The 27,692-nt window shown below is 49.3% G+C and overlaps 2 protein-coding genes across 15 annotated transcripts in view; both read left to right on the plus strand.

Moving 5' to 3' along the window:
* Nucleotides 1–11,510, plus strand: part of TMEM219 (transmembrane protein 219) — a 30,860-nt gene extending 19,350 nt beyond the window's left edge. For 9 of the 10 annotated variants that reach the window (XM_080678842.1, XM_080678841.1, XM_080678843.1 and 6 more), the window contains 3 exons: nucleotides 3,367–3,596; nucleotides 5,373–5,542; nucleotides 6,646–6,757. In XM_080678842.1, coding sequence (XP_080534968.1) covers nucleotides 3,367–3,596; nucleotides 5,373–5,510 — 368 coding nt within the window. In that variant the 3' untranslated portion in view covers nucleotides 5,511–5,542; nucleotides 6,646–6,757. Of the gene's footprint in view, nucleotides 1–3,366; nucleotides 3,597–5,372; nucleotides 5,543–6,645; nucleotides 6,758–11,372 lie in introns of those variants that run through there. The other variant, XM_080678844.1, reaches the window with a different exon arrangement.
* TAOK2 (TAO kinase 2) lies at nucleotides 5,419–27,656 on the plus strand. Of its 5 annotated transcripts, none has more exons than XM_080678838.1 (19): nucleotides 7,523–8,290; nucleotides 11,373–11,539; nucleotides 11,625–11,696; nucleotides 11,789–11,890; nucleotides 12,368–12,413; nucleotides 12,544–12,640; nucleotides 12,799–12,912; nucleotides 13,015–13,106; nucleotides 16,832–16,925; nucleotides 17,024–17,105; nucleotides 17,854–18,021; nucleotides 18,194–18,454; nucleotides 18,649–18,810; nucleotides 20,421–20,786; nucleotides 20,872–21,075; nucleotides 21,629–21,868; nucleotides 24,979–25,191; nucleotides 26,144–26,326; nucleotides 26,416–27,656. In XM_080678838.1, the coding sequence occupies exons 2-19, from the start codon at nucleotides 11,408–11,410 to the stop codon at nucleotides 26,935–26,937; spliced, it is 3,150 nt and encodes a 1,049-aa protein (XP_080534964.1). In that variant the 5' UTR covers nucleotides 7,523–8,290; nucleotides 11,373–11,407; the 3' UTR covers nucleotides 26,938–27,656. The 5 variants fall into 5 exon arrangements, with proteins under 5 accessions (XP_080534961.1, XP_080534964.1, XP_080534963.1 ...); XM_080678837.1 differs by having other exon boundaries at nucleotides 18,176–18,454; nucleotides 26,416–27,653; XM_080678835.1 differs by lacking the exons at nucleotides 7,523–8,290; nucleotides 24,979–25,191; nucleotides 26,144–26,326; nucleotides 26,416–27,656 and adding an exon at nucleotides 5,419–5,542 and having other exon boundaries at nucleotides 18,176–18,454; nucleotides 21,629–23,775.
* The last annotated feature ends 36 nt before the right edge of the window (nucleotides 27,657–27,692 follow it).

Below are 27,692 nucleotides of genomic sequence, written 5' to 3' on the forward strand. Positions count from 1 at the left end.
ATTTCTTTCACCAGGTGGGGGAAGTTTTCGGTCATTATTTCTTCAAATAGGTTTTCAATACCTTGCTCTCTCTCTTCTTCCGGCACCCCCATAATTCGGATGTTGGTATGCTTGAAGTTGTCCCAGAGGCTCCTTACACTATCTTCATATTTTTGGATTCTTTTTTCTTTTTGTTTTTCTGGTTGGGTGTTTTTTGTTTTGTCATATTTCAGATCTTTGGTTTGATTCTTGGGGTCCTTTGATCTACAGTTGAATTTCTGTATATTCTTTATTTCAGACAGTGTATGCTTAATTTCTGACTTGTCCTTTTCCATTTTTTTGGCATTCTCATTAAGGTCCTTGAAGGCCTCACTAAGCTCCTCGGAGGTCTCATCAAGTTTCTCAGCGGTTTTTAGAAGATTCTTGAATAACCTTATAAATGTGGTTCTGAATTCTATGTTGTCCAGTAGTTTGCTTTCCTCCATTTCTTTCATTCGTGACATGTTTCTTTGTCTCTGCATTTTGCTGCTTCCCTGTGTTGATGGAGTGGCTTTGTGTGGTAGGTGACCTATAGGGGCCAGTAGTTCAGCCTCCCCAATCACCTGAGGTGGACGCTCTTGGTACACCCCTTTGTGGGCTGAGTGCAAAGTCTTGGTGTAGTTAAGCCTTGATTGCTGTTGGTACACTGGGAGGAATTGACCTCCAGGCCAATTGGCTGTGAGGACCCACTGTGTCTATAATGGAAGAACTGCTGGAGACATGCTTAGGGTGCAGGACTTGTTTCAGTGGGGCTTTGGTGCTCACTGAGTCTGCCTCTTGAATGTGTCACTTATGAATGTGAGGAGTTGAAATCTGGTGTCTCACACTGACCACTAGGTACACTAGCTTCTGGATCTCCAATGGGGTGCAGGTCAGCTACTGTCTGAGGCCACCCAGCAGGCGCTACAGCGAGAACTACAGGTTTTCTCCTCTTTGCTTGGGGTTTGGAGGTTTTGGAGCTGTCTGACCCGGGCTGCAAGTTTGCTATGTTAAGCTGCGATAGGGCAGGCCATTCATATGCTAAAGCTGCTGCTTGGAGCTTGGGTGGGTTTGTAGGTTGTGCAGGGCGGGGTCTCAGGGCGTCACTAGGCTAGGGCGTGGCAAACAGTGATGGCTGCCAGTAAGCCGGCTCTGCGTCTCCGACCACGTCCCCGTGTCCTGTGCCCCAGCGCATTAAACGATTATTCCTGCATGCAGCCCTGCAAGCAAGCCACCCTCACTTTCCAACTTGATGGCAGACAGTCCAGCTTCTCCCTGTAGGAGTTTGGGTCTCAAACTGGAGTTCGGAGTAATCGGGAGCTTGTCTCCCTTCGGGTTGAAAAAAGCAGCGCTCCCAGTCGCCCGCCACCAGCCCGATACACGCGCCTCCGTACCTCAGCTTTTCAGTGCTTGTGCATGTCTCAATGCTCTTTTCTCTTTCCTTCTAGTTGTAGAACTTCCACTCAGCCAGCTTTCCCATGGTTCTGGGTGATAGATGTTTTGTCTTTTAGTTGTAGTTTTGAAATTATTGTGCGAGGCAGCAGTTTAGGTGTTTACCTATGCCGCCATCTTGGGTCCTCTCCCGTTTGTCTTTTAGTTGTAGTTTTGAAGTGGTTGTGTGAGGCAGCAATTTCAGGTGTTTACCTATGCCGCCATCTTGGTTTCTCTCCCTATTCACTTTCTTTGCTTATTTTTCGTTGTCTTTATCTTCTTGATGTTTAGGTCTTTATATATTCTGGATAGTAAACCTTTTGCCAATTAAATCTAGTATAGGTATTTTTAACCAGTTTGTTTCTTGTGTGTGTTTTTCAAATATTTTTATTGATTTCAGAGAGGGAGAGAGAGGGAGAGATAGAAACATCAATGAGAGAGAATCGTTGATTGGCTACCTCCTGCACACCCCCTACAGGGGATGGAGCTCACAGCCTGGGCATGTGCCCTTGACTGGAATTGAACCCGGGACCCTTCAGTCTTCAGGCTGATGCTCTATCCACTGAGCCATACCAGCTAGGGTTCGTGTGTGTGTGTGTGAGTGTGTGTGTGTGTGTGTGTGTTTTAATATGGAACACTTCACGGATTTGCGTGTCATCCTTACCCAGGGGCCATGCTAATCTTCTCTGTATCGTTCAAATTTTAGTATATGTGCTACCAAGCAAGCACTCTTGTGTGTTTTTTTAAAAACTTATCTTTCATTTTATAGAAGTCTTCAATTTGTTATGAGGTTAAGTTTATTGCTTTTGTTCTTTATTCAGGCTTTTAGATTTTGTGACATTTTTAGCAAGGGTTTCCCAACTTTAAAATTAGAAAATATTCTTCCATATTTTCTTTTAATACTTACTTAGGTTTTTGTTTCGTTTTAATTAGTTAGTTTGTTTGTATAGGTATTTAATATATCTGGACTTAATTTTATAGTATGAGATAAGAGTCTAACCTTTTTTCACAAATGGAATTGTCCCAAGGCCATTGACTGAATAGGCTATTTTTCTACTAATTTGAAATGGGATGTGAACCTTTTCTGTTGTGTTGTTAGTCTTTACCTGAGGATATATATATATTTTTAAATATATTTTTTATTGATTTTTTACAGAGAGGAAGAGAAAGGGATAGAGAGTTAGAAACATTGATGAGAGAGAAACATCGATCAGCTGCCTCCTGCACACCCCCTACTGGGGATGTGCCCGCAACCAAGGTACATGCCCTTGACCGGAATCGAACCCAGGACCCTTCAGTCCGCAGGCCGACGCTCTATCCACTGAGCCAAACCGGTTTCGGCCTGGGGATATTTTTTACAATGATTTTTAGAACGATTGGAATGGGAGGTGGGGGGAGAAACATCAATGTGAGAGAGACACATGGATTGGTTGCCTCCTGCACATACCCCAACCGGGGCCGGGGAATGCAACCTGCAGCCCAGGTATGTACCCTTGACTGGGAATCGATCCCATGACTCTTTAGTATGTGGGCCGATGCTCTAACCACTGAGAAACACAAGCCAGGGCCAGATGTGAACCTTTTAATGGATTTTCATACCTAGTGGAAAATTGCTTTCTTAAAAAAGGATGAACTAGTTTATACAAACTGACATTGACAATGTGTATCTATCCCAGGTTCACTGCAACCTTGTAAATATTGATGTGTTTGTTTTGTTGGTTATAAGCTAATTTCAGTTAATTTTTGTTTATATTAGTACCTAGTTATTTTCATTTTTAAATGATGTAAACGATGGTGTATAGAGTACTTTATTGTATAGAACCAGTGCTAAAACACCTGGAACTGTAGGAAATCTTTGAAATGAACAGAAGTCTGAAAAGGGATGGTTCCCACCTGACCCTTCATATTCTTCCATCTCCTCTCCCATGCTTCTCATAGGATCTTCTGCAGGAGAGCTGGTCCTCATTACAGCCAGGGTGACCACAGAAAGGACCCCAGGAATCTGCCTGTATTTTAGTGCTGTCCCAGGACTCCTGCCCTCCAGCCAGCCACCCATATCCTGCTCAGAGGAAGGAGTAGGAAATGCCACCCTGAGCCCTAGGATGGCTGAGGACTGTGTCGGGGTTTGGAGCCAGGAAGGCCTTGTGCTCACCAAACTGCTCACCTCGGTAAGAGCTTCAGGTTGTCAGGGTTTCATAGACTTCCATGCTGCGCGCTGTATCTTGAAGGCAATTTTTTTTTTTTTTTTTTTTTTTTTTAGAGAGAGGAAGGGAGAGAGAGAGAGAGAGACACGTCAATGTGAGAGAGATACATCGATTGGTTGCCTCCTGTATGGGTCCCAATCAGGATCAAACTTGAACCTGCGATCTCCTGGTGCAAGGGAGGATGCTCCAACTAACTGAGCCACACCAGCCAGGGCTTGGAAGCGATTTTACCTAGTACAGTGGTCGGCAAACTGCGGCTCGCGAGCCACATGCGGCTCTTTGGCCCCTTGAGTGTGGCTCTTCCACAAAATACCATGGCCTGGGCAAGTCTATTTTGAAGAAGTGGCGTTAGAAGAAGTTTAAGTTTAAAAAATTTGGCTCTCAAAAGAAATTTCAATCGTTGTACTGTTGATATTTGGCTCTGTTGACTAATGAGTTTGCCAACCACTGATAGATAAAAACATAGGCTTTGTAATACTGACTGGGAGGCTGTGCCCTTGAGCAAGCACCCAAGTCTCTCTGAGCCTCAGCTTCCTCATCTGTAAAATGGAAAGCATGATACTGTCTCCTAATTCCAACAAATAAATGAGAATGAATGTAAAGTACTTAGTACAATGTCTGGTACATAATAGAAATTTGATAAATGACAGCTATTACTATTAACTATGTCTTTAAATAACAATAAAACATGACCTCTACCTTAAAGGAATTCAGAAGCTGGACAAGAGGCAGAATAAACTAATTGTTAGCATAGAGAGGTGAGCAAAGCATTATTCAAACAGATTAAGGAGCAGTTGACTCTAACTTGAACATTTTTAGAGAGTGTTTCTCGGAGATGGTGGCATTTAAGAAAGGGAATTGCGTACAGTAGTTTATAACATACAGAGTGCTTTCGGATTCATTATCTCATTTAAAATGTCCTTTTGAGGTAGCTGTTATCCCATTTTATAGATGAGTAAACAGGTTCAGAGGGAATGAATTGCTCAAGCCACACAACTACTTAAGCAGCAGATGCAGGATTTCAACCTAGGCTTTCTGACTCTAAGTCCCAGGCTTGTTCTGCCCTGTCAGAGTGATCCCTGAAGAATGAGGAATATTTGGGCAGTTAATGCACTAGAGAGGGTTCAAGAAAAAGAAATACATTCCAGGCATAAGGGACAAGCATGAGCACAGGCCTAGAGATTGAAAAGTGATGAGGGACTGAGGAATGACTTGGGGGAAGAGGCAGGAGAGATGCAGGAGCCTGACCATGAGGCGCTGCAATGCTAGGCTAAGATGCTATGACCTGACACTGCAGGCCATGGGGCCACTGGTGCTGGATGGAAGAGACTGGCTGAGTGGAGGAGAGAGAACAGTGAGGAGGCTGCTGCATACTCTTCCCTCACATTTGCAAACACCCTGGTGAGGAGCATCACCTGGGAGCTTGGAATCAGAGATCTTGGTTTCCAGACCTGGCCCTGCTTGCATGTTTTTTAAAATGTGGATAATAGTGAAATCTCATAGAGTTATTATTAGGGGGTTCAATGTTGGGCAAGAAAGCAGTTTGTAGACCATGGAGACAATTAGCTTGTATAGAAATAACATTTCCCTTTTAGTTGCTCCCTGGATATGGAGAGCCCTTTCCTCCATGGAGGCTTCTCCATAGCCTTGGGCTGAGGGTAAGATGTCTTCCTAAGGGAAGATTCTATATCTTCCCTCTGTCTCATTCATTTCTCCTTCCCTCCCTGTGCCTACCCCTAGGAGGAGCTGGCTCTGTGTGGCTCCAGGCTGCTTGTTTTGGGCTCCTTCCTGCTTCTCTTCTGTGGCCTTCTTTGCTTTTTTACTGCTGTGTGTTTCCACCCTCGTCGGGAGTCCTACTGGTCTAGAACCCGGCTTTGAGAGCACCGGTCTGGTTCCTGTCTTGTTCTCAGGTAAGGTTCTTTGCCCCAGTCCTGTGAGAATAGGGGATGGGGTGGGAGTGGGAATTGTAACTGAGATAGTCATTCCTAAACAATATGATTTGGTTTTACTTATTTTTGAACTTTATATAGATGGAATCATACATATTCTTTTGTGACTTCTTTCCATTAACAGTTCGATATTAAGATTCACCCATAGATCTGGTCCACATCCACGAAGCTTTTTGGTAACAATGGTGAATTAAGAGGGTTCAGATTTGATGATGTGTCCTGGATATGAATAATGTTTGTCTTGCTTTTGTGCTGAAATTCTGATATCCAGTTTTATGACTCAAATTTTGTAAAAGTCATCTTGAACAGCTCAAAAGAATTGATTGATGTCTGTTACTAGGCACATACCATGTGCCCAAGCACTTTCCATGCACTTTCTCTTTTCCATTAGCCATCATTGCCTTTAGAGAAAGTTGATTCTAACAGAAACTTTCAAGGGACACAGCCTCACAAAAGTAGCAGTGATTGGGAAACATATTGGCTAACTAGTTTGTGTATCAGTTCATTGAGGAAAAAAATATTTCTGTAAAATATTCTCACCCTGTTAGGTGGTTCTCATACAATTTGAGAGTCAAATATTCTGCATCCAGTTCTTAAACTGTTCTCAGCTTCAGCTGGCTGCTGAGCCTTAGGACATAACCATGGGAATAGTAGAAACAGCATAAGCCCAGGGAAGGGCCAGAGGAACTGAACATTCAAGATCAGCTTTGCTTATTTTGCTTAGGGCTGTGCCTGACTGCTTCAGCCACCTACTTGAGACAGGAAATTAGGCACCTGTGATGCCAGGCTAAGATGCTCTGATTTGACACTTGCAGGCCATGGGGCCACTAGTGCTGAGTGGAAGAGACTGGCTGAGTGGAGGAGAGAGACCAGGCCTTTCTTAGATCTGAGCAGACGAAAAGGGATACTTCCTGGGGTCCTCAGGCCATCCCAATTGGGAGGAGTGCTTGTACCTATCTCTAGTTGTCAATTCCTCAGTTCTTTCTTCAATTTCTGCAGCAATTCCAGAGCTTCCCCCAAGGGCTCTCTCACCTGCTCTGTTTTTTTATTTTCTTTCTCTCCAGGTGTGAATCAACTTCTTGGGCCTTGGTTCTGAGTTGGAAGAGATATTACAGAAAGTGAAGAGCAAAAATGTGGGGGGAAATAAAAGGATTTTTTTAATTTTTATTTTTGCTCAATGCTGCCCAGTGTGTTTATTGGGAATTAGATGAGGTGGGAATTTTAAGAGTAGGTTGGTTTGGGAGGTTTAGGAGATTTTTCCTTGTTGATTCTTAGTTTAGGATACAGGTTGTCATAGGGCCTGGGTTACTGCAGCTATTCCCAGGATTGTACCTTGGCTTTGGAAAACACCTGGTTTTGATCCCAGCTCTGCCACCTTGTGCCTATGAAATAATTTCAGCTAGTTGAGAGAGTCAGGAGGGTTTAGTCATGTAAAAGGCCTCAGTTTGCTGAAAGGATTTGACAGATTATCCACCAAAGACTCCTCGAACTTGGTAGCCCATGGCCAGGTTGTCTGGTTACTAACCTGAGCAGCCCATATTCCCGCCTTTTCCACGCCACACACCAACCTTCTTTTACTCCTCCCAGGATCTACCCTGCACGCAGGCGCCGATCACGTCTTTTTCCTTCCGCCCGCGCCCCCTCAAAGCTTCCCCTAGCAACAAGCTCGGGCTCACCGCTAAGGTGGGGCGAACGCATGCGCCGCAGCCCCCTCCACCACCAGTTGTCGGAAAGCGCGCTGGACTCCACCCTCTCCAAGTCTAACCTAACCCTTCTCCCCGCCTCCCACCCGGGTCCGCGTGGCGGAGCGCGTGCGCACTCTGGCTCCATAGCTGCCTATCTTCCAGGCCGCGGCGGTCAGGAGAGAGGGGCGGGGCCCCAAAGGAAACGGCCCCGCCCTCTTTGGCCGGGCGTCCCTGCGGCGCCTGCGCGCTCCCGCCCGGTCTCCATCTTGGAATTGGGAGGAAGAGGGAGAGGGAGACCGGGACGAGACCTGGGTTGTGGTTCGGCGAGAAGCTGAGACAGAAGAGGAGAGGGAGAGAGGGTGCCGGAACTGCCCTTAGCTACAATCTTTCAGCTACCCTCAGGAGAGAGAAGGAGAAGGGGAGGAGGCCGGGGCAGGAGTGGGGCTGTCACCCTCCGACCCTGACGCGAGAGGGGCCATTTGGCCAGACGTCCTAGGGGTGGGCGCCCTGTCGGCGGCCGGAGACCTGGGGCTCTGGTGCTTCAGTCCTGAATTTCCGGGCTTGACCCCTCGTTTCTCAAATATCCGGGTATTAGCCCCACAGATTGCAGATATCCGCGACTTGGGTCCCAACCTCTCTAAACCTGGGTTCTTATTTTACAGGGTTTCATATATCTGGGGTTCAGGGCCCTGCGTGCACCAGTATCCGGGGTTTATTCCCCACGCGTTCAAATATCAAATTAGCTTCCCCCGTTCAGATATCTGGGGTTCAAACCCCACAATCAGAAATCCGGGACTCCGCAGCTGTCGCCTTCGAAGAGGAGGACTGGACCGCGAGGTCAGATCAGGCTGTCACCCCTTCCCCTCCAGGGGAGGCTTCCCGGGCCCGCCCCTGAGAGAGGGAGAAAGCCGAGGAAGAGGTGGCAAGGGGAAAGGTCTCCTTGCCCCTCTCCCAGCTTGGCAGAGCCGCTGGAGGACCCCAGGAGGAGTCGGAAGCGCTGGGGCACCATAGTGACCCCTACCAGGTGAGACACGGGGTGCAGGGACGTGGGTCCCTGTGTCTAGTATTGAGAAGAAAGGGTGCTCCTTTCTCAGCAGCTGGGCCTGGGTAGGCCCTCACCTCAGGATGGGGAAGCCCAGCTGGGCCAGTGGTCAGCCTCTGACTAGCCTTGCCTTCTGCTGCCACCCTCTTCCCCTTTCTCATCCCTTCATTATGTCTGTTTGATGGGGGACCTCAGGTGACAGGGTCTCTGATGTCACCAGGCTTCACGCCCCAGGTGTGTGAGCTAATCAGATGGGTTTGCACCCTTCTGATCTTCCCCCTTAACTTTGCCCCTCACAAATACCTCCTCTTCATTATTATAACCCTTTTAACTGGTTGATCAGGGTTGTTGATCCCCATGTCTCTTTTCCGTTTTTTAGGCATGGCCTGGTTTCAAGGAAGTGTGTGTGTGTGCATTTGTGTTTGGCGGTGCCTGGCAATATTTCCCCAAGCTATATCGTATAAATCTCATACATTTGTCAGCGATCTATCATTAACAAAGTGTTTTACACCCATTCTCTCATGTGACCCCCCCCTTCACCCTTTTAAAAAAAATATGTTTTTATTGATTTTTAGAGAGAGAGAAAGGGAGAGGGAGAGAGAAAAACACCAATGTGAGAGCAAAGCACATGAGAGGGAAGCATCTATAGGCTGCCTCCTGTATGCCTCCCCACTGGGTATTGAGCCACAACCAGGGCATGTGCCCTGTCCAGGAATTAAACTGGCAACCTTTCGTTTCCACACTGGCTGGGGCCCCCTTTGTCCTTTTATTGCTATCTCCCCATTTTACAGTTGAGAATATTAAGGCCCAGAGAGGTTGCCCAAGGTCACTCAGTGGCAGAATCAGGATTTGAGTTGTGGTAAGATTTAAGAATGGGAGGAAGAAGAGTTTCCTTTTTTAGGAGGGCTATCCTCGGAAGCTTTTCCGGATGGGAGGCTCTGGCTCCTACCTTCTGCCTCGTGGATTTTTCTCTCCACTCTGACCTTCATCTTTACTGTGATCCCAGCCTTTGGCCTAGGTTCCTGAGAGGGCCCTCTCTTCTGACAAATGATAGCTACAGTGGTGTCTCTTAATAGTTAAAGCCAGGCTGCTGGGGTAGGATGTCCCCAAAGTATTAAAACCTTGTGGTGACCCTGAGGCATGAAAGGAAAAATCCATATGCCAAATGTCTGCATAGTGTTCCTAAGTATGGGATCTCATTAAAAATTTCACAACAGCCCTATGCTATAATTCATTTTACTGAAAAGACCAAGTGTAAGGAACTTACCAAAGCCCTGTTGCTGTATATTGAGGATGAAATGTACTACTGGTAGTATAGGGAAAGACATTCTTGGATTTCCTCATCTGCAGAATGGGGCTAACATTGTCCATTTTAGAAGGTAGTTATGATTTAGCACAGATCTTGGTAGTCATTCAAATGTTCGATGTTATTTGAGGTAGAGGCTCCATGTCATGTGGCCTAGGGTTCTGTGTTGGCATTCTTGGTTGAGAGCTGGTAAAGAGGTCAAGAAGATTACTTTGGCAAGTTTTGAGCTTCTGCCTTTGTGTGTGGTTATGTGGTTGGGGTGAGGGGTGCTTGGCAGGAGAATGGAGAAAGGGCCTGCTTTGAGCAGCCTGGGAGCCGGTGAGGGCAATCAATCAGTCTCCCAGGCTATTCTGAACCCTCTGCACCCTGGGGGCCCACTAGAATGAGCTGGGCTTGCTCCTTGCCCACCAGCTTCCAGTTGAGCTGAGGAGACAAAATTAACAACACAATAGGAAATAATGCATGACAATATAATTACATGCTAGATTGGTAGGCTCTTTATGGAGCTAGAACTCTGCCCTGGGAGTCCAACTCTTCTGAAGGCTCCTTTGTGCCTGAATTCCAACAAGTGCTTAGTCAGGAGTTTGGCCTGGAATCCCCTTGCGGGTGTGGGGGGTCTTGGCTTTGATGCTGGAGTTTCTCTGGATGTTTGGATGGGTGCTCTAGCAGTTCTCCCTAAGCACCCAGTGATCAAGGAAAGCTTCCTGTAGGAGGGGGCTGAGCTTGTAGTGAGTTGCTGAGAGAGTAATGAGCACACATACCTGACTGGCCTGACTGGAGAGGAGTAGGTCCTGTTCTCTGACCTTGGAGAAGTCCTCTTTCCTTCCTATGCCTCAGTGACCTCATCTGTGAAATGGTGATCATGATCCTGCCCTGCTTATTTCACACTGATGTTTTGAAAGCACAGTGGTAGAAGACCAATTTGGGGAAAGTCATTTAATCTTCCTGAGTCTGTTTCCTCATCTGCAAAATAAGGGTACTAGTAATAACCTCATAAGGTTATGTGTGGTGAGGATTGAATGAGAGGTAATGCATGTAAGGTGTTGCTACACATGCTCAATAAATGTTATTTGTACACCGTAAATGCCCTGTATCTGTGTGTGGTGCCTATGCAATTGGGCTGGACAAAAAAGGTAGCCCAGATCACAGAGAGGCCCCCAAAGCCAAATGCCATTTCTCTCCCGGTCCTTCCTACTTTAGATCTCCCTGCCAGTGTCCCTAGCCCTTTTTGAGAATGAGTCTTCTGGCCCCTCTGGGCCAGTACCCACTTCTAACAATGGCCGGATTTCCACTGCCTCCGGCCTGGCCATTTCCTGCTCTCTTTCAGAGTGTGAGAGGTTGAGGGAGGAGGGGGCCTCTAAGAGGAATGGGAAGGTGCCTGGAAATTTGGATTGTGGGACTTGTGGGACAGGACACTTGGGGATTTGGGGATCTGGCTGGGAGGCAGAATCTTTCATTCTTAAAGGAGGAAGTAGGGGTTATAGGGAAATGGAACTTGTTGAGGTCTGAGGAGGGTGGTAAGAATGCTTAGCTCCCAGTCTTCCTAGCTGTTTTAGAGACTCTGGCCCTGTGGCCCATGCTTTGATTCCCAGGGCAAGTTCTTTTTTTTTTGAGCTTTGATGTTGTTCCTAATCTCCCCATACCCTTCCTTACCAGTGCCTCCCCCTCAACAGGGAACTAGGGAAGGAGAAGGCAGAAACTTGAGAGGCCCTTTCCTTCTCTGAGAGCCCCATCCTTGGTCCCATTTCCATTCTCCAGGTCAGGCCCCACTCTCAGGGCCCTCAGGGGCCACCATGCCAGCTGGGAGCCGGGCTGGGAGCCTGAAGGACCCTGATGTGGCTGAGCTCTTTTTCAAGGATGACCCTGAGAAGCTCTTCTCTGACCTTCGGGAAATTGGCCATGGCAGCTTTGGAGCTGTGTACTTTGTGAGTTGGGACTTGGGAGGGTAGGGCAGGGATGGGAATGCATTCTCCCCCCTGTGGACCTCCACCTTCTGGTCTGGTCCTCTAGGCCCGGGATGTCCGGAATAATGAGGTGGTGGCCATCAAGAAGATGTCCTACAGTGGGAAGCAGTCTAATGAGGTGGGTCAGACTTAACAAGAATGGGTCGGGGGTAGGAGACATGTATCAAGATGCAGACTGAGTAAGTCTCTCCTCCCCCTGACGCCTCCCAGAAGTGGCAGGACATCATTAAGGAGGTTCGGTTCCTACAGAAGCTGCGGCATCCCAATACCATTCAGTACCGAGGCTGTTACCTGAGGGAACACACAGCTTGGGTGAGCTGGCCCCCTGTCTCTGGCCTGATCTTTGCCCCCTCTCAGACCCATCTTTATCTTGGTCTAGTCTCTTAGGTGGGCTCTATTCAGAGTGCTGGTGTGGGGATCTTGGGAAGGAGTGAGTCTCTCCCATCCTTTTTATTTCTCAGACAAAGCCATGAGCAGCAGTGTCTGCCCAGGAGAGGCTGGTTTGAAGGGAGGGTGACATAGACTATTAGCAGTTGGAACAAGGGCACATGGTTTGGAAGCGCTGGAGATTGGAGCTTTGAAGGGATCCAGGTGGGAGAGGCTCTGACTCTAGGGACTCTTCCACCACCCCCTCATTTTCTCAGTTGTCCTTCCTCCCTGTCATTACCCTCGGGGCATTGCCTGAGTGGAGGATAGAGCAAGGAAGCTCTCTATTTTGGATCTCTGCCCAAGAGAGATGGGCCAGGGGTGGCCAGTTCTGCTGATCTCTGACCCTTGACCCTTCCTTAGCTGGTGATGGAGTATTGCCTGGGCTCAGCTTCTGACCTTCTAGAAGGTAAGTAACTCTGTCCAACAAGTGGAAGAAGGGAGAAGAGCAGAGAAGCTGTAGGGGAAGGGTTAAGGGAAACTTGTTCCAGTCCCACCCTTGGGCTCCCTCAGCTTGATGTTTTTCCCTCACTCCCTAGTGCATAAGAAGCCCCTTCAGGAGGTGGAGATTGCAGCTGTGACCCACGGGGCCCTTCAGGGCCTGGCTTATCTGCATTCCCACAACATGATCCATAGGTACAAGCAGCACTGATGATGGCTGGGAGGATGGGGGAGTGCTCGCTACACCGCTCTGCATTTAGCTGGGCTACAGCCTTCTTGGAACTTGGTGCTGTAGCCCCCACTCAGCCTTCCTAAGATGCATGTCTTGTTCCTGTGCTTTGCTTCTTTGGCAGGGATGTGAAGGCTGGAAACATTCTGCTATCAGAGCCAGGCTTGGTGAAGCTGGGGGACTTCGGCTCTGCATCCATCATGGCACCTGCCAACTCCTTTGTGGGCACCCCGTACTGGTGAGTGGGAGTGGTGGTGATTGGAGAGAGCTGCCAGAAAGTTGGGAGCAGGAGTTGGCAGGGTCTGGGCAGGTAATTAGCCTCTTTCATCTGAACTCCCAGGATGGCTCCAGAGGTGATCCTGGCAATGGATGAAGGGCAGTATGATGGCAAGGTGGATGTCTGGTCATTGGGGATAACGTGCATCGAGCTGGGTAAGGACAACCTCCACTCTGCTCTCTCCATCCTCTTTTCCCTTCATTCCCTTCTCTTTCTCTTATTATCCCCATACCATACCATCCTTTGAGGTCTCCAGGCTTCTGTTCATTTTGACTCTAACCTTGATCTCCAATATAGGCAGCTGTCAAATTCTGCCAATTTTTTATTTGTTTATTTTATTTTTGTTAATCCTCACCCAAGGATATTTTTCCACTGGTTTTTATTTTTGTTTTTTAATTTTTATTGCTTTTTGGGTTTTTTTTTTAAATGTATTTTATTGATTTTTTTACAGAGAGGAAGGGAGAGGGATAGAGAGTTAGAAACATCGATGAGAGAGAAACATCGATCAGCTGCCTCCTGCACACTCCCCACTGGGGATGTGCCCGCAATCAAGGTACATGCCCTTGACTGGAATCGAACCTGGGACCCTTCAGTCCGCAGGTGGATGCTCTATCCACTGAGCCAAACTGGTTAGGGCTTTATTGTTTTTTTTTAATCAGAGAGGAAGGGAGAGGGAGAGAGAGGTAGAAACATCAATGATTAGAGAATCATTGATCGGCTGCCTCCTTCACGCCCCCCACTGGGGATTGAGCCCACAACCTGGGCATGTGCCCTTGACCGGAATCAAACCCGTGACCTTTCAGTCCACAGGCCGATGCTCTATCCACTGAGCCAAACCGGCTAGTGCTCCATTGATTTTAGAGAGTGGAAGGGAGAGAGAGAGACAGAGAAACGTCGATGTGAGAGAGACATAGCGATTGGTAGCCTCCTGCACGAACCTCAACCTGGGCCGGGGAACCTGCAACCGCTGTACATGCCCTTGACCAGAATCAAATCTGGGACCCTTCAGTCCTCGAGCTGATGCTCTATCCACTGAGCCAAACTGGCCCAGGCAAATTCTGCCAGTTTTTATACCTAAAGATTTCATAGCATTCATCTCTTCCTGTCTAACACTCTAGTTCTAAACTTTTGCTTTTAGCACGGACTGTGTACTATGTGTGTGCTAGTAGGTTCTGGGGGTATAGCAGTGAATAAGTCTCCTGCCTTCATGGAATTTATATTCAAGTTGGGGAAACAGGCATATTTTCTTTCAATGTAATAAGAGCTGAATGGGGAGTTAAAGGAATAGTACAACTCTAAAACAACGGATATGACCTAGTTCAGAGGCTGAGGAAGATCTCCCTGTAGCAGAAATATATAAATGGAGTCACAAGGCAAATAATAGTTAGCTGTTTGAAGACTGTAGGGAAGAGCATTCCAGACAGGTAAGAGTAGGCATGGGGAGCTGAAACTGGTTTCAGTTATCCTATATAATAAAAGGGTAATGTGCAAATTGACCCTAATGGCCGAATGACCGGTTGCAATGACACACACTGACCTCCGGCAGATGCTCAATACAGGAACTGCCCCCTGGTAGTCAGTGTGCTTCCACAGGGAGAACACTGCTCAGCCAGAAGCTGGCTCATGGCTGGCCAGTGCAGCAGTGGTGGCGGGAGCCTCTCCTGCCTCCGTGGCAGTGCTAAGGATGTCTGACTAACGGCAGGTAGACATCCCCTGAGGGCTCCCGCACTGTGAGAGGGATGTCTGACTGTCAGCTTAGGCCTGATCCTGCAGGGAGTGGGCCGAAGCCGGCAGGTGGACATTCCCCAAGGGCTCCTGGACTGCAAGAGGGTGCAGGCCAGGCTGAGGGACCCCCTAGTTTGGAATAATGCAGTAAAGAGCAGTAAGTGATACGGACAGAGAGTTAGGCTTAAGTGAGTTCATAAGGCCTTGAAGCCATGTCAAGGTTCTCATCTTTGTCAGCTTGCACTATTGAAACAACTATTTAATGAGATAATGTTTGTAAGACCTCCAACAAGGTGCCTAACGTAGACTAGTTGTCCCAAGAAAGAGATGCTGTTGCCCTAGCAGGTTTAGCTCAGTGGATAGAGAATCGGCCCATGGACTGAAGGGTCGTGGCTTCGATTCCAGTCAAGGTCACGTACCTGGGTTGCAGGCTCAATCCCTGGCTCTGGTAGAGACCCATGTGGGAGGCAACCAATCAATATGTCTCTCTCATATTGATATTTTTCTCTCTCTGTCTCTCCTCTCCCTTCCACTCTAAAAATCAGTGGAAAAATGTCCTTCAGGGAGGATTAACAAACAAACAAACAAAAAAGAAAGATGCTGTTAGTAACTCTTATAAGCAACTTCTTGCAGTGATCTTTTCTACTGCCAATCTCTCCTACTACAGTCTCTCTATGTCACAGAGATCTGCTTAAGCTCTGTTGTTTCACTTTATTCCTCAGAGCCAGCAGTGGCTCTCTGTTGCTTTCAAGACTGAAGTCATATCCGTCTTTTCTTACACCAAGCTAAAGACTGCTTCCTAGCCGAAACCGGTTTGGCTCAGTGGATAGAGCGTCGGCTTGCGGACTGAAAGGTCCCAGGTTCGATTCCGGTCAAGGGCATGTACCTTGGTTGCAGGCACATCCCCAGTAGGAGGTGTGCAGGAGGCAGCTGATCGATGTTTCTCTCTCATCGATGTTTCTGGCTCTCTATCCCTCTCCCTTCCTCTCTGTGAAAATCAATAAAAAATATATTAAAAAAAAAAAAAAAAAAAAAAGACTGCTTCCTAAAGCCTGGCTTTCGTCTTCAGGAGCTCCACCCCTGTGTGCCATGAACTTTTCCACTTTCTTGCCTTGATTTCTTTTATGTCCCCCTGCCCGAGGGCAGAAATTTGTACATGTCCATTTCTACATGTCTACATTTACCATTTGAGGCCGCAACCAGACAGGTTAAGCAAATACGTGAAGCAGGCGGGAATAAGAAAAATCTAGAGCTGTCCATTTTATTCCTAGTTTTGGTAGAGACATAGGTACAGAAAAATACTTCTCTACGATTAAAAAAAAAAATCACACAAAAAAAAACACATCAATATTGATGATAAATGGCAACTGATAGTCAGGATCAGAAAAGCAAACTGCAAGTTTGGCAAACTGGAGATGGCTATTGCTTATCTCCAGCTCATTGTTATGCAGGAATATAGGCTCTATTTTACCAGATCTAAGTTTTTAAGATAAACTGGAGATTTAGATTATTATTTGTTATGTGGAATTTAATTTAAAAATCACTATGTGGGCCAAAAGCATAAACAACATAAAACATTTGACTGAGCTACTTGGAGCTCCTGGCTTGCAATTTCTCATCTAAGGTCTAGCTCCAATATTCCTTTTTCCAAAAGACCTTCCCTGAATCCCTTGCAAATATACCAGCGGGAAGGCTCACCACACTCCCAGCTTCCCAGCCATTTACTTGTCTCCCTCTTGTGCCAGTTAACAGTTTGAACTTGATATTATTTGTCCAGCCCTATTTAATCTTTCTGTCAGACTGGAGTTCGTTGAGGACAGGACCTATTTCTTGTTTTCCTTTACCTTCCCCATAACACTTAGCGAGCTTTTTGCTCTCATTTGGCACCTAATAAATATTAATTTGGCTGATAACTTTCTTCTGCCTTCTTTGGTGCTTTTGCATATGTTATTTTTTTTTTATCTCTACCTTGTGCAGGTGAAAGGACGGTGTTGCATTTTCCAGAGGGAGTACACTGAGATTATGTGAATTGCTCAGAGTCATGCAGCCAAGAAATCAGGGAGCTGGAATGTGAACCCAAATCTTCAGATTTCCGTTCCAGTCTCCTCTACCCACTGCTATCTCTCACTTTCTCCCACTTGACCTTTCTTTGTAGCGGAACGGAAACCACCACTGTTTAACATGAATGCGATGAGTGCCTTATACCACATTGCACAGAATGAGTCCCCTGTGCTCCAGTCAGGACACTGGTAAGGGCTTGGATCCCTGGGCCCAGGGGTTAGTCCATAGGGTAAGGCTGCCTGACTCATCCCTTTCCACCCCTCCCTCACCCTGCTGTGACTACTAGGTCTGAGTACTTCCGGAATTTTGTCGATTCCTGTCTTCAGAAAATCCCTCAAGACAGACCAACCTCAGAGGTTCTTCTGAAGGTGAGGACTCACTGGCCTAGGATTATTCTAGAACTGTAGCTTGTTTGAGCTACAAGAAACCCCTCAATGAAATTAGTGATTCCCACCAAAAACTTCATTTATGAATTCTCACCCCTTCCCTGTTAGATTTTGTCTATCAGACTGCCTTTATTAAGTAATAATTTGTTTTCCCATCTTTTATTAATCAAAGATGTATATAATTGCGAGCCAGGACTTCTGGTCAGCATGCGATAACCAGGGTTACCGCACTGATCTGATGTAAATCAAGCCAAAAGCCTATGTAGCCTTGTCATGGGTAAATGTATGATTTCCCTTAGGTGTTTTTTGACTTAGCAAAAGTAGAGAGGCCCCTATTCCCTTCACAGATCCATGGGGGCCTAAGGAGCCCTAGTTGGGAACTGACATAGATTGTCTAGTTTGACAGTTGTTTTATAATTGTGGGATACCTTATGAGGCCCAGTGAGGCCTCATGACATGTCCACGGACATGCAGCACTTTAATAGAGGACCTGGACTGGAATCCAGATGTGACTGGTCTTGCCTGTCGGCCATTGGTGAAGGAATAAGAGACTGGGGAGATTGGGTGGTGAAAATTAATGTGGGAGAAAGTGTTGGGACAAGGCCATCATCCACCCGTGAGGACATGGGTCCCAGGGGATTGCCTCAGGCTAGAGGGAATGTCAGCACCCATAGGATATTGAGGGTTGTAGGGGTGCTTGGCAGCAAGCCTCAGTGTTCTCTTTCCCCAGCACCGCTTTGTGCTCCGGGAGCGGCCACCCACAGTCATTATGGACCTAATTCAGAGGACCAAGGATGCTGTGCGGGAGCTGGACAACCTGCAGTACCGCAAGATGAAGAAGATTCTATTCCAAGAGGCACCCAATGGCCCTGGTGCTGAAGCCCCAGAGGAGGAGGAGGTGACCCAGCTTGCCCTGCCACCCTTTACCACCATGTTGTACTTACCTCCTAACAGCTGCTTGGCCCCCTTACCCATCCCTCCTCACACCCACTGTCTCTCCTTGTGCTACTCCATGTACACACCCCTTGTTCTTCCCCTTCCCTGCCCAACAGCCTACGCCCTGTCTACAGGAGTCGGAGCCCTACATGCACCGAGCTGGGACGCTGACCAGTCTAGAGAGTAGCCACTCAGTGCCCAGCATGTCCATCAGCGCCTCTAGTCAGAGCAGCTCAGTCAACAGCCTAGCAGATGCTTCAGACAATGAGGAGGAGGAAGAGGAAGAGGAAGAGGAGGAGGAAGAGGAGGAAGGCCCTGAAGCCCGGGAGATGGCCATGATGCAGGAAGGGGAACACACAGTCACCTCCCACAGTTCCATCATCCACCGGCTGCCGGTATGCAGCTCACCCTGAGTAGGCCTGACAGTGGAAAGGCCCAGCCCCAGCTCTTCTGCTCGGGCATCATCTGGGTTCCCTTCTCTCCCTCCCAAGCATGACTGCCTCCTCTCTAAATCTGACTGGGTCTCCAAGGAACTCCCTTTGGGCCCAGTGGCCTCTGAGCCTGTATATCCTTTCCACCTTCCCTCTAGGGCTCTGACAACCTATATGATGACCCCTACCAGCCAGAGCTGACCCAGGGCCCTCTCCAGCAGCCTGCAGCCCCAGCTCCCACTTCTACCACCTCTTCTGCCCGCCGCCGGGCCTACTGCCGCAACCGGGACCACTTTGCCACCATCCGTACTGCTTCCCTGGTAAGTGCATCCATTCGCCCTTGGGCCACAGGTCCCAATCATATAAGTTCAGAAATGATTTCCTCCTTGTGGCACATGGTTAAGTTCAAATTCTACCCTCACTTTTGGTAGCTGTCTCTTGCCTTTTCTTCACTTCAACCTCCAGGAGATTGGCCACATTGGGTATTCCTAGCTTGGCAAACTCTTACTCCATTTTTGTGGCTGGTCTTAAATTGTGTCTCCTCAGGTGCCTTCCCAGGCCCCTGGCCAATTGGGTTCTCCTGAACAGCATTATGACAGATGTGCTGGATTCTGTGTTTGTGGAGGGCTAGGGTAGTGTTCAGGTATCTGCTTCATACCAGTGATTGGTTCTCAGGTTTACATACATGCCTATATTTAATCCAGCTCCTCTGGGAGGGAACCAGTATTATCCCATTTGAGAGGTGAGGCAGTCATGACTCAGGGCCTGCTTGCCTAAGGCACTTATCCTAGCATTGTTGATGGTTGTCAAATTCTGTAAGCAGGACGTTGTTCCTTTCCTAACATTAACTCATAGCAGTGGTTTTCTCAGTTGACAGGGAAAAGTGGGTAGACATTTAGATTACATTCCTGCTTAGCTACAAGCACCAACAACCCCCTTACTTGGTCTAGTGGTCTCTGCATGTGGTTGGTTCTGTTAGATCAACTCTTCAAATCCTGTGATGCTTGGTTCTTTGTGATACTGTGCAGAGAAATCTGTGACTTCCAGGGTATTGGCCACCTGGACAATGGGCCTGAGCTCAAACCTCAGTTGACGACATCCAGTCCCAGTGTTCTTGTTATTCCAACATCTCATGGCCCAGATCCAGTTCTGAACTTGGGCTATAATGATCCTCAGTGTTTGCTGAAGGAGAACAAAGCCAATAGTTAGTGATTCACAGTGTCCTAGACACTAGTACATACTAGTATGTATCAAAGTTAATCTCCACAGCCCTCTATGAGGAGGTATTATGGCCCCATTTAATAGACGAGTAAACCAAGGTTTAGCAACCTTAACTTGCATGAGGTCACATGGTTAGTAAGTGGCAGAGCTGGGACATGGACCCAGGTCTCTATGATTACTCTCTTTTTGTTGCTATTAATCCTCACCTGAGGATATTTTTCCATTTATTTTTAGAGAGAGTGGAAGGAAGGGGAAGAGACACAGAGAGAGAAAAACATTGATGTGAGAGAGACACATCAATTGGTTGCCTCCTGCACTCACCCTGAGCAAGGCCAGGGATCGAGTCCGCAACCTAGGAATGCGTCCTTGATCAGAATCGAACCTGGGACCCTTCAGTTCACAGGCCAACGCTCAACGCTCTGTCTACTGAGCCAAACTGGCCTGGGCTGTATGATTACTCTTTTGAACTAATCTGAATTGTCCTACTTTTACACCTTTTATTATCTCATCAACCTGCGAAGTTAATTATATTTTCATTATCCAGTTGAGGTGGCAGGCTCAGAGAGGTTATGTGTGAGGAAGGTACCAAATGTGAGGATTAAACCCATGCGTCTAAAGCCCATGTTCTTCTTCATAGAGCATGAAGACTGTGTGTGCTAATAAAATGGGGGCCAAGGCTGAGCCCTTCTCATCCTCTCTCCCGCCCCAGGTCAGCCGTCAGATCCAGGAGCATGAGCAGGACTCAGCTCTGAGGGAGCAGCTAAGTGGCTATAAGCGGATGCGACGACAGCACCAGAAACAGCTGTTGGCCCTGGAGTCACGGCTGAGGGGTGAACGTGAGGAGCATAGTGCACGGCTGCAGCGAGAGCTTGAGGCACAGCGAGCTGGCTTCGGGGCTGAGGCAGAAAAGCTGTCACGGCGGCACCAGGCCATCGGTGAGAAGGAGGCACGAGCTGCCCAGGCTGAGGAACGAAAGTTTCAGCAGCACATCCTTGGGCAGCAGAAGAAGGAGCTGGCTGCCCTGCTGGAGGCGCAGAAGCGAACCTACAAACTTCGGAAGGAGCAACTAAAGGAGGTGGGATAGGCTCCAGCAGTGGAGTGGATAGGATCTGGTGGTAAGTGAGGCAGTTGCTAACTGCCCTGCTCTCCCCACTGCCCAGGAGCTTCAAGAGAACCCCAGCACACCCAAGCGGGAGAAGGCTGAGTGGCTTTTGCGGCAGAAGGAGCAGCTACAGCAGTGCCAGGCGGAAGAGGAGGCAGGGCTGTTACGGAGGCAGCGCCAATACTTTGAGTTGCAGTGTCGCCAGTATAAGCGCAAAATGCTGCTGGCTCGTCATAGCCTGGACCAGGATCTGCTGCGAGAGGTGGGTCACCCCATTCCCCTCCCAGATCCCAGACATCCTTTTAGAAAAAAACAAACATATATAGATATAGATAGATTGATTTCAGAGAGGAAGGGAAGGGGAGAGAAAAATAGAAACATCAATGATGAGAGAATCATTGATTGGCTGCCTCCTGCATGCCCCATACTGGGAATGGAGCCCACAACCCAGGCATGTGCCCTGACCAGGAATCGAACCTCAACCTCCTGGTTCACAGGTCTATGCTCAACCACTGAGCCATGCTGGCCCGGCCCAGACATCCTTTTTCATTTGCCTCACTTGTGGTCGTCTTTCCACTCAGCCCACCTTCATGTTATGGTTCTGCTTCTCTTGAACATCCCTTTTGCTTCTCATGCCCACCAGAAAGACCCTGCTAGAGTTCCCTTAGAATTCTATTCCCAAACCAGCCAGGAATTTGGCTCCCTTATATCCCTCATCTTCCCACCCTCAGCTCCTTCTGCCAAAGAGTTTTGGGGCTCTCACACCAACAAGGTTTCCTAACTGGACTCTGGGCCCTGCCTCTCTTCTGCTTCAGGACTTGAACAAGAAACAAACACAGAAGGACTTGGAGTGTGCATTGCTGCTGCGGCAGCATGAAGCCACACGGGAGCTTGAGCTAAGACAGCTCCAGGCTGTACAGCGCACAAGGGCAGAGCTCACCCGCCTGCAGCACCAGACAGAGCTGGGCAACCAGCTGGAGTACAACAAGCGGCGTGAGCAAGAGTTGCGGCAGAAGCATGCAGCCCAGGTTCGCCAGCAGCCCAAGAGCCTCAAAGTACGTGCAGGCCAGCGTCCCCCGGCCCTCCCGCTCCCCATTCCTGGGGCTCTGGGACCACCCAGCACAGGCACCCCTAGAGAAGAGCATCCCTGCTCATCTGGCCAGGAGGCAGTCTTTGACCAAAGAATTCTGGGAGAGGAGGAGCAAGCAATTCCAGAGAGAAGGATTCTGGGAAAGGAAGGGGCCACCTTGGAACCAGAGGAGCAGAGGATTTTGGGGGAAGAATCAGGAACCCCTAGTCCCAGTCCACAAAAACATAGGTGTTTGGTTGATGAGGAAGTTTGGGGTCTTACTGAGGAGGAGATAGAGGAGCTAAGAGTCCCATCCCTGACACCTCAGGAGAGGAACATTGTGGGCCAGGAGTTGGCTGAGGCATGGAGGTTGTGGGAGAAGGAGGATAGGAGCCTCCTGGATGAGGAATTTGAGCTTGGCTGGGTCCAGGGCCCAGCTCTGACCCCAGTCCCTGAGGAGGAGGAAGAGGAAGAAGAGGAGGAGGGGGCTCCAATTAGGACTCCGAGGGATCCTGGAGATGGCTGTCCCTCACCAGACATCCCCCCTGAACCCCCTCCAACATATCTGAGACCTGGCCCTGCTAGCCAGTTCCCTGGACTCCTGTCCCATGGCCTCCTGGCCGGCCTCTCTTTTGCAGTGGGGTCCTCCTCTGGCCTCCTGCCCCTACTACTTCTGCTGCTGCTCCCACTGCTGGCGGCCCAGGGTGGAGGTGGCTTGCAGGCCTCGCTGCTAGCCCTTGAGGTGGGGCTGGTGGGCCTGGGGGCCTCCTACCTACTTCTTTGTACAGCTCTGCATCTGCCCCCCAGTCTGTTCTTACTCCTTGCCCAGGCCACTGCACTGGGGACTATCCTGGGTCTGAGCTGGTGCCGGGGCCTTATAGGTGTCCCTCTGGGCCTTGGGGCCGCCTGGCTGCTAGCCTGGCCAAGCCTGGTTCTACCACTGGCAGCTATGGCAGCTGGGGGCAAATGGGTGCAGCAGCAGGGACCCCAGATTCGCCGGGGCATCTCTCGGCTCTGGTTACGGGCTCTGCTGCGCCTATCCCCCATGGCCTTTAGGGCCCTTCAGGGCTGTGGGGCTGTGGGGGACCGGGGTCTGTTTGCCCTCTACCCCAAGACCAACAAGGATGGCTTCCGCAGTCGACTGCCTGTCCCTGGGCCTCGGCAGAGTAATTCCCGGGCTTCCCGACATCCACTAGCCCTATTGGCAAGGTTTTGGGCCCTGTGTAAGGGCTGGAACTGGCACCTGGCACGGGCCAGCCAGGGTTTGGCTTCCCGCTTACCTCCCTGGGCTATCCACACACTGGCCAGCTGGGGCCTCCTTCGGGTTGAACGGCCCAGCCGTATTCCCCGACTGCTACCACGCAGCCAACGCAGGCTGGGGCCCCCTGCCTCCCACCAACCACCACCAGGGACTCTAGCTGGGCGGAAATCCCGAACCCGTCAGTCCCGGGCCCTGCCTCCCTGGAGGTGACCAACTCTGGTGTTTCATCAGCCCGAATCTAGAGCATTGAGCACTTTATCTCCCACTACTCAGCGAAGATTCTGCAGTCCCAATCCTCCTTTTCACCCCTCCTTCCTCAGTGTGCTTCCCCCACCCCCACCCCTTGGACCTCTAGACAGGCAGCCCCCTCCACTAGAGCTCAGAAGTTACACTTTGTGTTCTCCTGAAGCTCCTCCCCACCCTAAGTTATTGCTGTTCTCCGGCTGTGTGTGTGCTCATCCTCACCCTCATCGACTCAGGCCTGGGGCCAGGTGTGGTGGTGGGTGGAAAGAGTCATGTGTTTTTTTTTCTCTCTTTGATTTTGTTTTTCTGTCTCCCTTCCAACCTATCCCCTTTCCCCCATCAAAAAAAGAAAAAGACAAACACAAATAAAATATCTAAGCGGAACTATACCTTTGGCCCAGGCTGCCTCTGTCTGCTTTGTCCTGCCGCCTAGCCTCCCTGGTATGCCCCAATCCAGACCCTTGGCCCCCAGTCCCATGACCTCTTCACCTCCATCTACGTTATTTCAACCCCTTTTATTCCTCAGCCTCATCCTCTCTGCCGTCATAACTTTATTGCATCATGACCACCACCAGCTTGGGGGTCTGGACCTCTTTGAGCTTTGACATATCTTATACCCATAGTTCCCATTTGTGGATTCCTTACGAGACTCCTTAGGTTCTGGGTCCTTTTGTCCTTATCCCCTGCTTTGTCTCCCAACCTGTTCCCTTTCTGGGAGCTGAATTTCTCTCCTGGCATCAGGCATTATCCTAGAGGGCTGGGGGATGGAACTGGAAACCCTGAATAGTAGGGGATGGTGAGTTTGGGGGCCAAGCAAGAGAGTATGGGGGCCGTGGAAATGGGATTGGTTGTGGGCTTGGAATGGGAGCTGAGTGCGTAAGGGGCTGTCTGGAATGTGGACATCTGGCCAGGGTGGCAGCTGTTGGCCCATTGAACTTGTCAGGCCCTTTCTGGCCACTTCTTTGCCCCTTTGCCTTATGTGGCCTGAGATGGGGCCACCTTTCTTATCCATTTCTCAGCTCGGTGGTTGTCCTTCCCTCCTTCCCACCCAGAGGTACTGAACCTGGGCCTTCCTCTGTCTTTAGCTGTGTTGCTCTCTTCCATGGGTGTGTTGTGTGATTTGGTTTTCTCTTATACACATTCTCTATCTGCTCACACGCTTCTATCTCTAGGTCATGTTTTCTCTCTGCATGGTCAAAGCTTCTTGTATACCCTCAGTACTCTAAAGATTCTCAGTTCCCTGTCCATGAACTCTCCTGCTGTTTCTCGTGAGTTTTCCACCCAACTCTGTGAACATGCTCTTGGAACCTTGTTTTCTTTGCATCTCTTGCCCATTGAGAATCTTCCTGATCTCTCTCAACACAATCCCATCTCTCCATGTCTGTCTGTATACAGTTCCCCCCGCCCCCTCTGTCTAACATGTTTTCTGTTTCTCTCCCTCTCCCTGTCTCTGTTTCTGTCTCTTCCTCTCTCTTTCCCCCTTCTCCCCTGATTGTTCCTCCTCCTGTTCCTCTTCCTCCTGTTCTTCCTCTTCCTCCTCTCCCTCTTCCTCTCCCCTGCCCCCATTTCCCCTCGGTCCATCCACTGCATAGTCTAAGGAGCTGCAGATCAAGAAGCAGTTCCAGGAGACGTGTAAGATCCAGACTCGGCAGTACAAGGCTCTACGGGCACACTTGCTGGAGACTACGCCTAAAGCTCAGCACAAGAGCCTCCTTAAGCGGCTCAAGGAAGAACAGACCCGAAAGCTGGCAATCCTAGCTGAGCAATACGACCAGTCCATCTCAGAGATGCTCAGCTCACAGGCGGTGAGGCCTGGGGTCCAGAGAGGGAGCATGGTGGAGATTGGCTGCTATTTCCCACTTGGTTATAGGCAATGAAAGCAGGGGAGGGGGTGGATAGAGAAGGGGCTTTTTGTTACTGGGAAACCTCAGATATCTCCCACTGTTAGTATTCTCTGCAATGGTTTTATTCTCTCGCTTGAGTATTTTCTTAAGATCTTGACAAAGCCAGCCTGCCTATTCTACCAAGAACTACCAAGGAAAGTGTGGCTGTAATTTTTCCTTGAGCCCGAGTTAGTTTAATGTGTGAAGAACAAATCAAAAAGTTTGTAGCCATCAGGCCAATTTTCTGACTTCTGGAGGATTTTGAAGGTTGCTGTCTAAAAGTGATCACACATAAGTAACATGGAATGGGTCACTTAAAATATACACATGGTGTAAAAAGCAACACTATTCATTGCCATTTTTTCACCCAATCCCACTTCTCAGAATTATTGTTAGTAATTCATTGTACTAGATTATTTCCTATGCATATTGGAAAGTTACATAAAATTGTGAAACAAGAATGGAATCCTACTTTACATACTATTATTTAACTTCTTTTTCCACCTAATATTTCTTGGACCTCTTCCCATGTCAGTACACATATCTCATTTTTTTTAACAGCATAGAATTTTTCATGGTATAAATATACCATAATTTATTTAACCCATCCCTTATTGGTGGACATTTAGGTTGTTTCCAGTATATTGCTATTACAACGCTTCAGTGAACACCTTCGAGCACATGTGCAAGTATACCTTGGGGATAAATTCCTGGAAGTGTAATTGCTGTGTCACAGGGTATGACGACCTTTCATTTTGGTAGATGTTGACACTGGCTGCTTCTTGAAACCTTAGGGCCCAGGCCTACCTGGGGCAGGGGAGGATTGTGGGGGTTGGGGAGGAGGCCCCTAAAATTAGTTCTTCCTATTTTCCAGCTGCGGCTTGATGAGACCCAAGAGGCAGAGTTCCAAGCCCTTCGGCAGCAGCTTCAACAGGAACTGGAGCTACTCAATGCTTATCAGAGTAAGATCAAGATTCGCACGGAGAGTCAACACGAGAGGGAGTTGCGAGAGCTGGAACAGAGAGTAGCTCTGAGGCGGGCACTGCTAGAGCAGCGGGTAAGAGGGCTTGGCCTCCAGGATGGGGTGGGCAGTCCTCCCCACCTCCTGAACCCTCACTGGACTTTCTAATCTTCTGGGTGTTCCAGGTGGAAGAGGAGCTGCTGGCCCTGCAAACAGGGCGTTCTGAACGAATCCGGAGTTTGCTTGAGCGGCAGGCCCGTGAAATCGAGGCTTTCGATGCTGAGAGCATGAGGCTGGGTTTCTCCAGTATGGCTCTGGGGGGCATCCCAGCCGAGGCTGCTGCCCAGGGCTATCCCGCTCCACCCCCTGCCCCTGCCTGGCCCTCCCGCCCTGTTCCCCGTTCAGGGGCACACTGGAGCCATGGCCCTCCTCCACCTGGCATGCCCCCCCCAGCCTGGCGTCAGCCCTCTCTGCTGGCTCCCCCAGGTCCCCCAAACTGGCTGGGGCCCCCAGCACAGAGTGGGACACCCCGTGGTGGAGCCCTGCTACTGCTAAGAAACAGCCCCCAGCCCCTGCGACGGGCAGCCTCGGGGGGCAGTGGCAGTGACAATGTGGGCCCACCTGCTGCCGCAGTGCCTGGGCCTCTGAGCCGCAGCACCAGTGTCGCTTCCCACATCCTCAATGGCTCCTCCCACTTCTATTCCTGAAGTGCAAGGTGGATATGCAGATGGAGGGGCAGGGGTAAGGGTGGGTGGAGCCTGATTCTGGAGGGCTTAAAAGCTTGAGGCCCACCCAAGGGGTGGGGGACAGGATGTTAGTTCCAGCTCTCCTCAAACCTCATCTCATGAGCTTCTTGGGCTGGCCAGTGGCCCAGGGTCAGCTTGGGCATAGGTTCCTCAAGGCTGACTAGGAGCCCTTGCCTCCCCACCATGGTGCCAGGGTCTCTCTCCACCACCGCCTTGGAAAAGGAGGGAGATGTGTGTGTGTCAAATATTCATCTAGTCCCCTGGGGGAGGGGAAGGGTGGGTCTAGATATATTCAGAGAACTAAACTACTCCCTGCATTGGGGCCATGGATTGGGGACGCCAGGCCCCCGCAGACCTGGGATGTGACAGAGCAAGTCTGGGGGTCTGGGGTGGGGAGTACGGGAGGAAAGGGCCTTCTTAGGACGAAGGATAAGGATGGGGTCTTGGGGTCAGGATGCCTGGGTCTCTCCATTCCTCTGTTGCCGTCTGAAGTCCTGTGCCGTCTTGTCTTTTTTTTTTTTTAATTGAGATCAGAGCTAGGGCAGGGGAACAAGGGAAGGACCTTGGAAGGGGCTGCTCCCAGGTCTGGGGGCAGTCATGGGAGCCCCTCCCAGCTACGGGGCTGGCACAGAGCCCCATGGCAAGCTTTTAATAAACTGTTGGTTATTCTAACAGACCCCAGGACTCATGCTTTCTAAGCTGTGTATTAAGGACTG

This window comes from Plecotus auritus, assembly GCF_963455305.1.
Source record: "Plecotus auritus genome assembly, chromosome: 7".
NCBI lineage: Eukaryota > Metazoa > Chordata > Mammalia > Chiroptera > Vespertilionidae > Plecotus > Plecotus auritus.

Coding starts and splice junctions, on each gene's coding strand:
- TAOK2 (XM_080678835.1), top strand. CDS start 11,408: ATGCCAGCTGGGAGCCGGGCTGGGAGCCTGAAGGACCCTGATGTGGCT. Junction 16,926..17,023: donor GTGCTCCAGTCAGGACACTG/GTAAGGGCTTGG, acceptor TGTGACTACTAG/GTCTGAGTACTTCCGGAATT. Junction 18,022..18,175: donor AAGCCCCAGAGGAGGAGGAG/GTGACCCAGCTT, acceptor CCTGCCCAACAG/CCTACGCCCTGTCTACAGGA.